Source organism: Prunus persica, chromosome G5, assembly GCF_000346465.2.
Source record: "Prunus persica cultivar Lovell chromosome G5, Prunus_persica_NCBIv2, whole genome shotgun sequence".
NCBI lineage: Eukaryota > Viridiplantae > Streptophyta > Magnoliopsida > Rosales > Rosaceae > Prunus > Prunus persica.
In genome coordinates, this window is record NC_034013.1 from 12,512,379 (window position 1) to 12,524,952 (window position 12,574).

Below are 12,574 nucleotides of genomic sequence, written 5' to 3' on the forward strand. Positions count from 1 at the left end.
CCTCAAGTTTAAAGGGACAATTAACAATATCATGGGTGTTCTAAACTTTAGATCCAGCCCAAACTGAATTAATAATACTCCCACCTCCCAGGCCTTTTTTATTTTGTGTGTGATGAAGTACAACAACAGCAACGTCATCAGTATTCTAGACCCAATATTATTGCTGCAGCCACGCAGTAAAGAGTCAGCGCATAGAGAAAGTCAGCAACAGTGGCTTGACATCTGGCAATCTTGCACCTTGACAGCTGTTCCTTTGTTTAGTACTCTGTTTGATGGTTTAAGGAGAGTTGTTTATGATGCTAAGCCCAATGTGTCAGCTTAAACAAAGGAGCAATAATGCCATTATTGAGATTAATTACTGGACTTTCCCCTCACTTTCTTCCGATTTCTCCTAAGCTAAAGGCTATAGTTTAGCATATTTCTTTATGATATCATAATAGATAATTCACGGGAATTATGGATCGAGTTTTCACAAAAAATATACGTGGTGATCACTATACAAATGGATCCTATCCTATGCATACGTTACATGGGAGTGGGAGAGATTCGGGACACTTGGACTGGTGAAATGTCAAGTTCTTCATGAATTGTTGGTTTTAGGCTTGGAGTTCATCACTAAGAACATGCTTGTCCTTGTTGTTGTGGTTTTAATCAATTGCAGCCCCACACTCTTACCTTTTGCTTTCTGAAGCTGGAGAACAAGAAAAATACAAAAGCCTACCAAGAAGTGTGGTGCACAAAAGCCTGCTCCATGATCTCTATGGTTATAGCAATAGCTATAGCATGCCTAGCCCAAAATGAAAAAGTGGAGGCAGGGACCATAGCAGCCATTACCCCAAATATTTTGAACCAGTATACTAGAAAAAGTCAAGCTCAAGTAGTAAAAGGGATGATAAATATATGTATCTGCTGTTAGTGCAAAAGAAAGTTGCAGCTTTTGAGTGTGACTGAGTTGCAATCCCATATCTATTTGTTGAAGATCACCATAAGATTGGTCAAGGCTCCACTAAAGTCATCGTAACTATGATTACAAAAGCCACTTTGGATGAAGATGTCTCCTCCATTTTCTAATTTTAATCAACTATTGCATATGGGTTTTTCAACCCACATTGAGATCTCAATTGAAAAGTTGTAAATATGGTAGGAATATAGTTGATTTAAAAATATATGGGATATGTACCGATCAATATCCAAACCAAATAGAACCAACACCTATACATGTCTCCAAGGACTGATTGGATAGGCTAACAATGTCCCTCAATTTGGACTTGCCCAAAAATAAAGCAAACATATTTGATTATTTAAATAATAATAATAATAATAATAATAATAAAAAGGAGTAAACATATTGGATTGGGACCCACAAACAAGTCATAATAAGTTTGTGTGGTTTTGCTTATACAAATACTATTAAAAGCAGAACATGCACGTGTAACTATTCTAAACCACTTGAACTATAAACTCTTTGCGTAAGAAGCTTGTACTTCTTTACAGCGTCTTACAAACTTTTGTTAGTCAGCTGATCTTTTAACAATTATTGGCAACCTTATAATATTGGGAACTTTTGGGATGACCTCAACAAGTTGATTATATGTACACACATGCATACAAAATCTTGAAATGAGGCCATGCCCAGTTAGACCTTCCTCAAAGTTTCAACATGGGTACCCACCACTGTAAATATTCTATATTTCTATTGGTGATCTTTTGAAGAACAGAACAAAATGTTTCCATGATTTGATGAAGTACAGATGCTTTCAAAAGCTAGAAATAAAAATTAAGTCGGCAAGCATAATGCATAAGCCAATATTAAGTCGTGTATATCTAAGCCATATCCGTTTGTTTTTTGGTCGAAGAAAAAGATGGAGAAGAAAGAAATGCATCAAGCCATCATTGAAGCTTAATTAAATAGTCAACCTGAGATTATGGGGTCTGAGGTTTCAATCAGTAGAAGTTTTTTCTCATCTATTTTCTGGTGCCAAAGGTGTCAAAGCCACGTGCAGGCACGGTGCCATTGCTGAATGTTCCAAAAACCACAGCTGGGTTGAGTGTGCGTGTGCAGACCTCACGGCCATTGCTTTTTTCCACAGGGGACAAAGCACGCCCTCCATCCATTCTCATTCACAGGTCATCCTCCCTGCACTGATTAGCTTCCTCTCATTTTCTTTTCTGATTAGGTTTGCCAAGGAAAACTTTGATCATCTGTGTCTTTTACTTAATGATTCAAATTTAATGTTGACAAGTAATTGCTGGATTTGATGTATTGATCAAGCATATAATGAGGACTTTGTTATACAAAAACAAAGACTAGCTTCACATGTTATGTCTACAGAACCCAATAAACCAAGCAAAATGTACAGAGAGTGACACATAAAATATATGTATAAGTCATAAACTTTTAGACTTGTACTTTCTCGAGCTATACAATTCTAATTATTTTATGGGCCGATTAAAAGGTCGTCGTGTGTATATATTTATAGAATCGAATAAAAGAGTTGAACATATGAGCGTTTCGGTGGGTGAAATAGTAAAAAAGTGAGCGAATTATTTAACTTTTAGTTCGACAGTCAAAAAAATATTACTCGTTAAAACGAGTCATTTGATGTGATTTTGCTTATATGAAAAAAGGATACGTAGAAGAGAAACTCTATGATTGTCAATGCAAAGGAATCTTCTTGACTTTTATGACCCATCATGCTCAAGAAACAACACCAATGTTTTGTTTTGTTTTTCTTCGGCAGCTATCATTTCCTACTCAATAAGGGGTGTTGCTTGACCCACAAATGTACAACTTACAGATTCCCAATGGTCCAATTTAACCACTTCATTTCATGGAGAGTAAAGGATAAGGTCAGCTAGCAAAGCCAATGCTTGTGAAGTAGGCAATCATATATATGGTTATAGTTGTGATCAATATTGTAATTCATTGCCCACCTCTATATCAAGCACTTTCTGCCTTCCTAGCACTTCAAAAATCTTATTTATTAGTTGGTACTTTTGCAAGTGGTTGATTTATATATAAACTAAAGACATATCAGATATTTTTACTGTTAGGTGTGGAATTTCCATTGACGAGATGTATTTATGTGCTTTTGGAATTTGTGGGCTAGTGTGAATATATTGAGGAAGAGGATAGCCTGTCTGATATCAGTTGCTGAATTGTGGGCTACATATTCAGGAAGGCAAACACATGCATATTTTCTGGCTGTCCTGTTCACTACAAAGGGTCTAAATTATCAGCTAAACAAAAAGACAAGGACCAACATTTGTCAAGATTTATGTGATTTCTATAGCCAATCCAGTCCCATCATCCATTGCAGTAGCTACCTAGAAGGGAAGGATTGAAATAAAAGAGCTCCAAGGTGATTTCATCATGCATTGATTCCTTTTTAACCTTTTTTTCTTTCTATGTCTACAACATCTTCATGCTAGAAGTGGCAAGTTATTATTTAGATTTTATCCCATTTTCTCTGTTTGCCTAACAAATAAGCTGACCCCCAAGAAGTGGCAAGTAAATACCTTGCTGGGTTCTTACAAAGGACTTGCTGTAATTTGAGTAGTGCAGAGACAGTAAAACTGAAAGCCATCAGCATGGATTTGGAAGCAAGAGAGAAGAAGGAGATTGAGAGAGAGGACATGGAAGACGAGACAGTAATCGAACCTGAGGAGTTAGCTGGGACAATCCTTCCATGGACAGAGCAGATAACGGTACGGGGAGTCGTTGCAAGCATAGTGATTGGAATGGTGTACAGTGTGATAGCCATGAAGCTAAACCTCACAACTGGGATTGTTCCTAACCTCAATGTCTCTGCTGCTCTCCTTGCCTTTGTGTTTATCCGGACATGGACAAACCTGCTTCAAAAGGCAGGATTTGAATCAAGACCCTTCACCCGGCAAGAGAATACTATGATACAGACTTGTGCAGTTGCATGTTATAGTATTGCTATGGGAGGTATTTGGCTTTCACATATTAAACTAAGCTTTGTTATTAGTTCTCTTTTCTTCTTCTTTAAGTTGTTCTAATTTATAATTAATCTTAATCATTATATATCTTTATGCTTTTGGGATACGCAGGTGGATTTGCATCCTATCTCTTGGGATTAAACAAGAAGACATATGAGTTGTCCGGGGTGAACACAGAGGGAAACTCTGCATCTGATGTCAAGGAACCTGGGCTTGTTTGGATGACTGGTTTCCTTTTTCTAGTCTGCTTTGTTGGCCTTTTTGTCTTAATTCCTCTCAGGAAGGTATTTCTATATTGGTCTTTTAGTCTTCAGTTTCTTGTTTAACTTTTTCTGATATATATGATTTCTTTTGCCTTGAACTTTGAAGTAGATTTTTTTTAAGGGACTTTCCTTCCTTCACAGATCATGATAGTTGACCTGAAATTAACATATCCAAGTGGTTTGGCAACTGCTGTTCTCATCAATGGCTTCCACACTCAGGGAGATAAGATGGCTAAGTAAACATCTTCCACAAGTGCTCTTCTTTTTCTTCATAGAAAGACATGTTAGAATCAAACCTCAACAGAAATTTCTGACCATTTGCAGGAAGCAAGTGCATGGCTTCATGAAGTACTTTTCAGTCAGCTTCTTGTGGGGATTTTTCAAGTGGTTTTACAGTGCCAAAGAAGAATGTGGATTCGCCCAATTCCCCACATTCGGATTGCAAGCTTGGAAACACACGTACGTATCAATGGATTTTCTTCAATCACTCTTTTCCCTTGCTTCTGCTAGCTGTAACTGATCCTTTGCAAATTGTGGCTACTATCGATTGCAGATTCTACTTCGATTTTAGTATGACGTTTGTTGGAGCAGGCATGATATGTTCCCATCTAGTAAACTTGTCCTTGCTTCTTGGATCTGTGCTCTCTTTCGGAGTAATGTGGCCGCTTCTTGGCCAGCTTAAGGGACACTGGTTTTCTGAGAGTTTAGATGAATATGACATGAAGAGTTTATATGGTTACAAGGTTTCCCTCAATCCTTTAAATTTCTATCCACTTTGTCCTTGTCTTGACAAAAACTTCCCTATCACCGGTTGTATACAATAAATCATATGTCTGTCTCTCTCATCCACGTGATGAGAGAGAGAGATAGATGTATGATTGTACACGACCGGTTATCTCATACTCACTGACTCACTGTTTTCCATAAACCCCTTTTCAGGTTTTTCTATCGGTTGCTCTAATCCTTGGCGATGGACTTTACAATTTCATCAAGATACTGATTTCAACCATCGTTAACATTCATGACAGAATGAAAAACAAGAATCTCAACTTGGGTAATGAGAGCGGCCTTACAATTCCCTTTCACCAAGAATTTAATATGTTATTTAGTTAACAGTTATTTTAGTGGTTCTCACAGAGACGCACTAAAGTTTTTACTAATCACCAACATTAACTCTATGACATATCCACTTCTCTTCCTGCAGCTCTGGATGGCCAGGTGAAGCCAATTGAAGAAAAACAAAATGAAATCTTCCTCAGTGAAAATATTCCCATGTGGGTTGGAGTTACCGGATATGTTGTCTTCTCCATAATTTCCATAATCGCTATCCCGATGATGTTCCCGGAACTTAAATGGTATTATGTCATTGTAGCCTACATGCTTGCTCCATCTCTTGCATTCTGCAATGCATATGGAGCTGGTCTTACTGATATAAACATGGCCTATAACTACGGAAAAGTTGCCCTCTTTGTGCTAGCAGCATTGACCGGAAAAGAACACGGTGTGGTGGCGGGGCTTGCTGGGTGTGGCCTCATCAAATCAGTTGTTTCTGTGGCTTGTATTCTGATGCAGGATCTCAAGACAGCCCATCTAACCTTCACCTCTCCTAGAGCAATGTTTGTGAGCCAAACCCTTGGCACTGCGTTAGGCTGTGTGACAGCTCCTCTCAGCTTCTTCTTGTTCTACAAGGCATTTGATGTGGGAAACCCACATGGAGAGTTCAAAGCGCCTTATGCGTTGATCTACAGAAACATGGCAATTCTAGGTGTTCAAGGCTTCTCGGCGCTGCCTCAGCATTGCCTGCAGCTCTGTTATGGCTTCTTTGCTTTCGCAGTGATAGTTAACCTGGTTCGAGATTTTTCACCCAAGATTGGAAAATATATGCCACTTCCCATGGTCATGGGTGTGCCATTTCTAGTTGGGGCTTACTTTGCCATTGATATGTGTATCGGAAGTCTGATCGTTTTCACATGGCACAAGCTTGACAGCAAGAAGGCTGTGCTGATGGTTCCGGCAGTTGCTTCCGGATTAATTTGTGGGGAAGGGCTGTGGACTCTCCCAGCTTCAGTTCTTGCTCTGGCCAAAGTAAAAGCACCCATGTGCATGAAATTTTTGGGTTCCTAGTTTGAAGGGATTTACAAATGTGGTCAATGAGAAATGGTGAAAAGGGCACTTCATAGCGATAGATAGTTTGATTCTAAAAAATGTGACAGGATGTTATTTAGTACCAGGAAAATGGTAAGAAGTTGTATCCCTAAACAATAAAAAATTTCTCCTTGTCCCCATCCCACTTTGGTGGGCGATTGACCACCACTTAACAATATTCCTCTACAATTTTACTTTTGTTGAATGGGGATAGTGGCTCACGGCCTCATACGAATTGGTGCGATATTTGTGATAAAACGAAAAAACTCTTCCTAGAAACACCTTCATGTCTTTGAGAAAGCCTTCAGTAGGGCATATCGTATACCCTTCATGGTGTGCAAGGAAGCGCATACGTTTGCTATGCCGGTGACACTCGTGATAATCGGCTCTCTTTCATACGGAGAGCAGCCAGATCCAGCTCAATGCGAATGGTGCTCAGTTAAAGGATGAGATACAGACATCAAAAGAGAGATAAAAAGAGTTGCAACTGTATGTAAATGTCAGTTTTCCTTTTAGCTTTCTAGAGATAGAACCACCAATTGAGTAAAATAATCTGACCATTCAGAGAAAAAATGTATTGAACGCATCCAAATTTTATAATATACAGATTTTATTTGAACAAGTCATCCTCAATACAAAAATTATACATCACTCAAAACAAAATCATGGAACTGGTGATACATTTAAAAAATAAATAAATAAAAAATCAGCCTGTTGTAATACCTGCCAGAACCTCACTCTTACCCCGCGCATAGATTGTGTAAACTAAACGGATTGCATCAAGCCATCCGTCAAGGAACTCCCATGAATCAGCAACCTGGAGGTTGAACATTCACGTTAGAATGGGTTTTTAATATAAAAAGGCAATGTTTTCTGCGCACTTTTTATGCACTTGACAGAATGCCAATACAATTTTAATGATTTGTCGACATTTTCTAATCATCATTCTACTCATATAAAGGATTTCTCTGTAACAAAAGGTGTTCCTTACCAGATAGACAGGTCCATGAATTGTATCAATGCAGAGGCCTGCACCAGGTGGTAAAGTCAGATCACCACATGATGAAACAGAAACGATATCTGGAACGTCAACTTTTATAGCAGCTTCTCCTGATCTGCCAGAGATGCTTTGTTTTTGCTCACCTTTGTTAACCTGCTGAATGGAAGTAAATAAATAAAAAGAACACATATAATAACAAATAGATGAAGACTATACCTGAAGTAAAATGTACACCTAATTCTGAGATTCACTGTGCACATCATATTTCTTTACTTAATACAATAAAAAACTGATAAAGAATTACCTGTTGAAGCCCTTCATTATTCAAAACAAATTGTGATCGTTTCCAATCACTATGAGGTGCAATTGATTTCCCCACTGGTGGTGCAGTAAGATATCCAACTTTGAGATAAGGTAAAGGAAGCTGTGAAGATTGAGTTCTATTAGAACATATACGCAACCCAAAAAAAAAAAAGCAAGAACTAAACGTCATCAAAGTACGACCACTGAGAGCTATGGGACTGAATGACTAGCTTAAATCTCACGTGCATCATCCTCAGCCAAAGGTGAGGTCCAAAACGAGTATGCACATCATGTATAATTCCATAATAAGGACCATTTCTCATGGAGAACAGCTAGACACCAATCTCATAACTGACCAAAAAATATTTATCCAAAAGCCTAGAGAGTTTATGGCAGAAATTGGTATTATTACTTACCATGGATCGCACCAGCCGCAAGGCACTACTGTAAACCTGTAAGTAATTAATCACAAAAACTTAGCATGAACAATCAAAGTTCACATCCTTAAACATCAAGGGGAAAATAAAATTAAGCGAATCCCGTCTCTCTAACTTAAGTGTTGTTGTTTTCTCCTTCTATGGTATAATTGGGTATTCTATTTTGAGAAAATATCAAATGAAGTTGACCGAGAAAGCAAACCATAGGATCCTTACATTGTAATTTGGTTTCAAAGCATGTGCAGCTGCAATGTAGATAGCAGATTGACTGTACAACTCATTAGGTGAAACTTCTTTGGGATTGCCAGATCCCCCAGTTCTTAGTGTGTCCTCTGCTAATCCATACTGAAAGTAGGAAGAAGAAAAGTTTTGGTGATTCAAGTTACATGGGATTATTAGATAAAACAACTAGTGATCTCTTGTTACCCAGTATAGAGGAAACTGATCCTTTTAATTTATGGAGTATTGCATTATCCTAAATTATTAAGGATGAGTAACAAACTAACCAATACAGTTCCAAGGTTGTAAATTGCTCGATGAAAATCAAACTGCAACTGAATAGCTGCGCGGAACTGCAACAGAGGAAAGTGAAATAAGTCATGGCAGTATAAATGAGGAACTTACACTTCAGACATGAAAATAATTTTCTGGTTTTCCCACCAAATTCAATCAATCATTCTGATGTCTCCAAACAACCATAATACCTTACTAATTGCAGTTCTTACAATTGTTTGCTTTTCTCGTGCAGGAACAATCGCGCTGAGTTCCTAAATTGCATAATCAAAGAAGAAAAAAGTCAAATTGGAGTTTGTAACATAGAACATAAATACATGCTGAGCAAGGGGAAAATTCAACAAGATTTTCTCTCTTCTAAAAGAAGCTAAATTAAAAGCCAATACTAATGCAACTTAAGATACCTGCAGAGCAAGTCCCCAGTTGTTAAGTGCCTGAAAGATATAACATGGAGTTAGTACAAAGAAACAAGAGGCAAACAACTACATTGTGTTCCTTTCATCTGGCCAGAAGCACTTCATAACTCTCTCCCTCTCTCTGGAAGAGGGTTTAAAGAAAATGGCAATAAGATGAACAGTCATATAAGAGGAAAAAAATGTACAAGAAATTGGTTTTCTCAGAATATGATAAGAAATTGGAAAAGGCCTAATACAACAATTTCTTGAGTCATACCTGGGGACTGTTCCAGTTGAGCAAAACAGCTTTTTCATAATTTTTTGTAGCCTGCAAATCAAATTAAGAGATGGTATAAATCACTTCACCCTTTTGATATGTTTTCTTACAGAAAAAAAGAACTCAAGTTGGTTATGATTTGAAGGGAAATGAGAACTATTCCAACGTGATGCCAGCACAGCACCGCCATATCTGACGAGAAACAAAATTGCTTTAAGTAACAGACTCCTAAGTTCCTAATTTCCTAAAGCTCATAAAGATCACCTAGTCCTTAAGTCCTAACATTACAACAAAATGAGGCAGATAAAAAGTAGCAGATTATTCATATTAAATGCTATTCACTTTTGAATATTAGAGTCATATCCAGCTTCCAAGTGTTAGAATCCAGTTGCCACAACAGCGGCAGAAGAAACTAACAAGAGCAGAACCTTTTCTAAGACTCTGTATATCTTGCAAGGCTGAAGTACTGAAGTTGTAATCTAACCTGCTTCCATAGTTCTTCAGCTTCCTTTGTACGACCACGCATTTTTGCCCGATCAGAGATAGCAATAGCCCAATTATAGAAAGCCTGGCAAGTAATGATAACACATTATTTTCACACAAGTAATATAATTAATAAGAAATTATCAAGTAATGATAGCACTTTTGAGATCACTAATTTCACCAGCCACCTAATGAGATTATATTGACAAAGGATATGCAAACATACATCATGAAGTGTTGGGCATAGATGAGTAGCCTCATCATACTTTTTGCAAGCCTCCTCAAGCAAAGCATCTTTAGAAGGAGAAGTAGAATCTAGACTAACATTATCTGCACTTTCCTGCATTCCAAACGAGGATTGATTAACAGAGTAATTCGCACTGATACAATTCAGAGGAAGACAAAATGTACTTAAAAATAAGAATTTCAATTGAAACTTCCTGTTATGAAATCATTTATAGAGAAACTGAAACATCTAAGCATACATTATTGGAGGAGAGAGCCAACATATGTAAGGTAACTTTAGCATTTTTCATTCCAAACATATGACCCAGTCAGAAATCGTTGACTAATGTAGAGTGAGTGGGAAAATGTTGACTAATGTAGAATGAGTGATGTTCTCAAGCTTAGGATACCACATATAGCAGTAGACAGAGTTTCAATGAGCATATTGTTCTTACTATCATTTGCCTTCAACCCTTATAAAATAACATGATTTTCGCAACTCTCATGCTAATAAATAATTAAAAACAAAGAAAGCCATCTGGTTGAAATTTAATTATCAAAACAATAACTAAATCCAACCAGGAATCAAACAAGACAGTATCTCAAACCTGAAGAACCAGTGCCCAATTGTATAGCGCATCATAATCATCTGGATTTCTCTCTATTGCACTAGCATACCTACACAATTTACATACAAAAAAGAATTTCAGGAAATCAGCACTCCAGGAAAACAACCTGTGGTATAAAATAAAAAATTAAAAGGAAGTGTGATCGTGCACATAGCAAACAACTCAAGCTTTGTTTTGGTAGTAAATTATAAAATTATACTATTACCTACCAAGCTGACAAGTAAGAAGAAAAGATTAAGAAGACAGTACCTCTTGGCAGCAAAAGTAAGAACCCGTTGGCGAGACCGACCATCATCATCGGCACCTGTGACGCTATTGATCAACTCCATTGCAGCATTGTTCTGCTCTGAGTGTTCCTGTGGGCTTTCTTCACTGATACAATTCAAACCCACAAATTGGTGGCAAATAAGTTGTAAATAAATTATTAACAAAATATTAAGGTTATCCCCAACCACAAATTTCATTCATAATAGTTTGATATAAGACTAAAACTGAAAAAATTTAGTCAAAAACAGTTACATGCTAATCAACCATAACCAATTTGAAGTGAAACTTCTATCATTCTTTGTCAGAATTTCCGTCTTAGAAAACCCGAAAGTGGGTATTGCAGCCAAATATTACGAATTGGAGCAATTGTCTACATATAACCGAAATTCAAGCATAAAAAACAGCACTTTGCACAATTGCACCACTAAAAGAAATGCAGAAACAATAAAATGAAATGAAATGAAGGAATGCAAACCTGTAACTGTATGGGGAGCTAGAATCATTAGCGACGTCGTTCGATTGGTCATTTTTCAAGCCACCGAGCAACTCTCTCATTGTGAATGTACGGCTTCCTTCGTCCTTTTTCAGCTCTGGATGCGCACTTGCTTGGTTATTCGATTGGATCGCGGCTTCTACGACTTCATCCACCTTTGGATCCGCACCATCGGTTACCACTGCTTCTGGTTCAGGTTGGAGTTCCGGTTTAGCTTCGGGCTCTGGAACTGGCTCGGGTTTAGCTTCGGGCTCTGGCACGGGTTCTGGTTTAGCTTCAGGCTGTGCCACTGGTTCTGATTCGGAATCGGGTTTCGGAATTGTCGTCCGGTCCGGTTCGAGTCCGTTCTGGGACTGGGGTTCTTCCGGAGCCGTGGACATTGTGAGAGATCGGACGAGCGATGAGATTTCTAAGATTGATCCGACTGCGAACACACAGAAGGGTCGTAGAGAGATGAGATCCGGTTGTTTCAAAGACGAAGACTGAGGGAAGCTAAAAAAAATATCAAAATTACGCAGCTCTACGGATTAAGGAGGGATTAAATAAATAAAGTAACCAAGTCATAAACGTACTTTTACTTCCAATTCATTAACACAGTAAAAAATGTATGGGTAAGTTGGGAACATATTACCAGCTTTTACAGAAGAAATTACCGTTTTTATTTTTTATTTTTTAAATATGTTTTTTCTTTACTCGTAAAGAATACGAATAATCTGATCCCTATTTGCATTTCAGTGGGTTGGTCTGGTATGAGAAGTTATGGGAAAGAGTATATTACAGCATCTCAGGATTTTAATCCCAGCTGTCCACTTATAAATCTTGCGGCCAGGATTTGCTTTCCTTTATATTTTTGAAAGTAAAGTACTATACGACATCGTTTATCCTTATACGACATCGTTTATGCTTAAAAATCCACAAATCCTCTTTCTTTCCAATCCAATGATAGCTGGAAAAACTTGTAGTAATTTTCAAATGCCATTAAGTCCATGAAAAAAATAGTATAAGTAGTAGATTGACCATTATGAAACTGGGGCAAAATGGCAATTAATCCTTTCATAAAATATTTCTTTTACTAAAAAAAAGTAGGCTTATTATCACAAAACGTCCCTAAGGTTTACGAAACTATCAAATTGCATCCTTAATGTTTTTTTGTGTCACTTATGGTCCTCAAGGTTAGTATG

At 37.6% G+C, this 12,574-nt stretch overlaps 2 protein-coding genes across 3 annotated transcripts; one reads left to right on the forward strand and one right to left on the reverse strand.

Annotated features, from left to right (window-relative positions):
• On the forward strand, positions 2,959-6,602 carry LOC18776435 (metal-nicotianamine transporter YSL1). Of its 2 annotated transcripts, none has more exons than XM_020563792.1 (8): positions 2,959-3,362; positions 3,561-3,952; positions 4,075-4,247; positions 4,368-4,462; positions 4,551-4,685; positions 4,780-4,969; positions 5,166-5,280; positions 5,431-6,602. In XM_020563792.1, exons 2-8 carry the CDS (start codon positions 3,592-3,594, stop codon positions 6,348-6,350), a joined length of 1,989 nt encoding a protein of 662 aa, XP_020419381.1. In that variant the 5' UTR covers positions 2,959-3,362; positions 3,561-3,591; the 3' UTR covers positions 6,351-6,602. The 2 variants fall into 2 exon arrangements, with proteins under 2 accessions (XP_020419381.1, XP_007211288.1); XM_007211226.2 differs by having other exon boundaries at positions 3,566-3,952.
• LOC18778093 lies at positions 6,911-11,931 on the reverse strand. The gene is made up of 14 exons (XM_007211176.2): positions 11,376-11,931; positions 10,883-11,005; positions 10,613-10,682; positions 10,006-10,119; positions 9,781-9,864; positions 9,297-9,347; positions 9,029-9,058; positions 8,816-8,878; positions 8,618-8,683; positions 8,328-8,456; positions 8,091-8,126; positions 7,676-7,795; positions 7,363-7,524; positions 6,911-7,188 (listed from the first exon to the last, which is right to left on the reverse strand). Exons 1-14 carry the CDS (start codon positions 11,771-11,773, stop codon positions 7,078-7,080), a joined length of 1,557 nt encoding a protein of 518 aa, XP_007211238.1. The 5' UTR covers positions 11,774-11,931; the 3' UTR covers positions 6,911-7,077.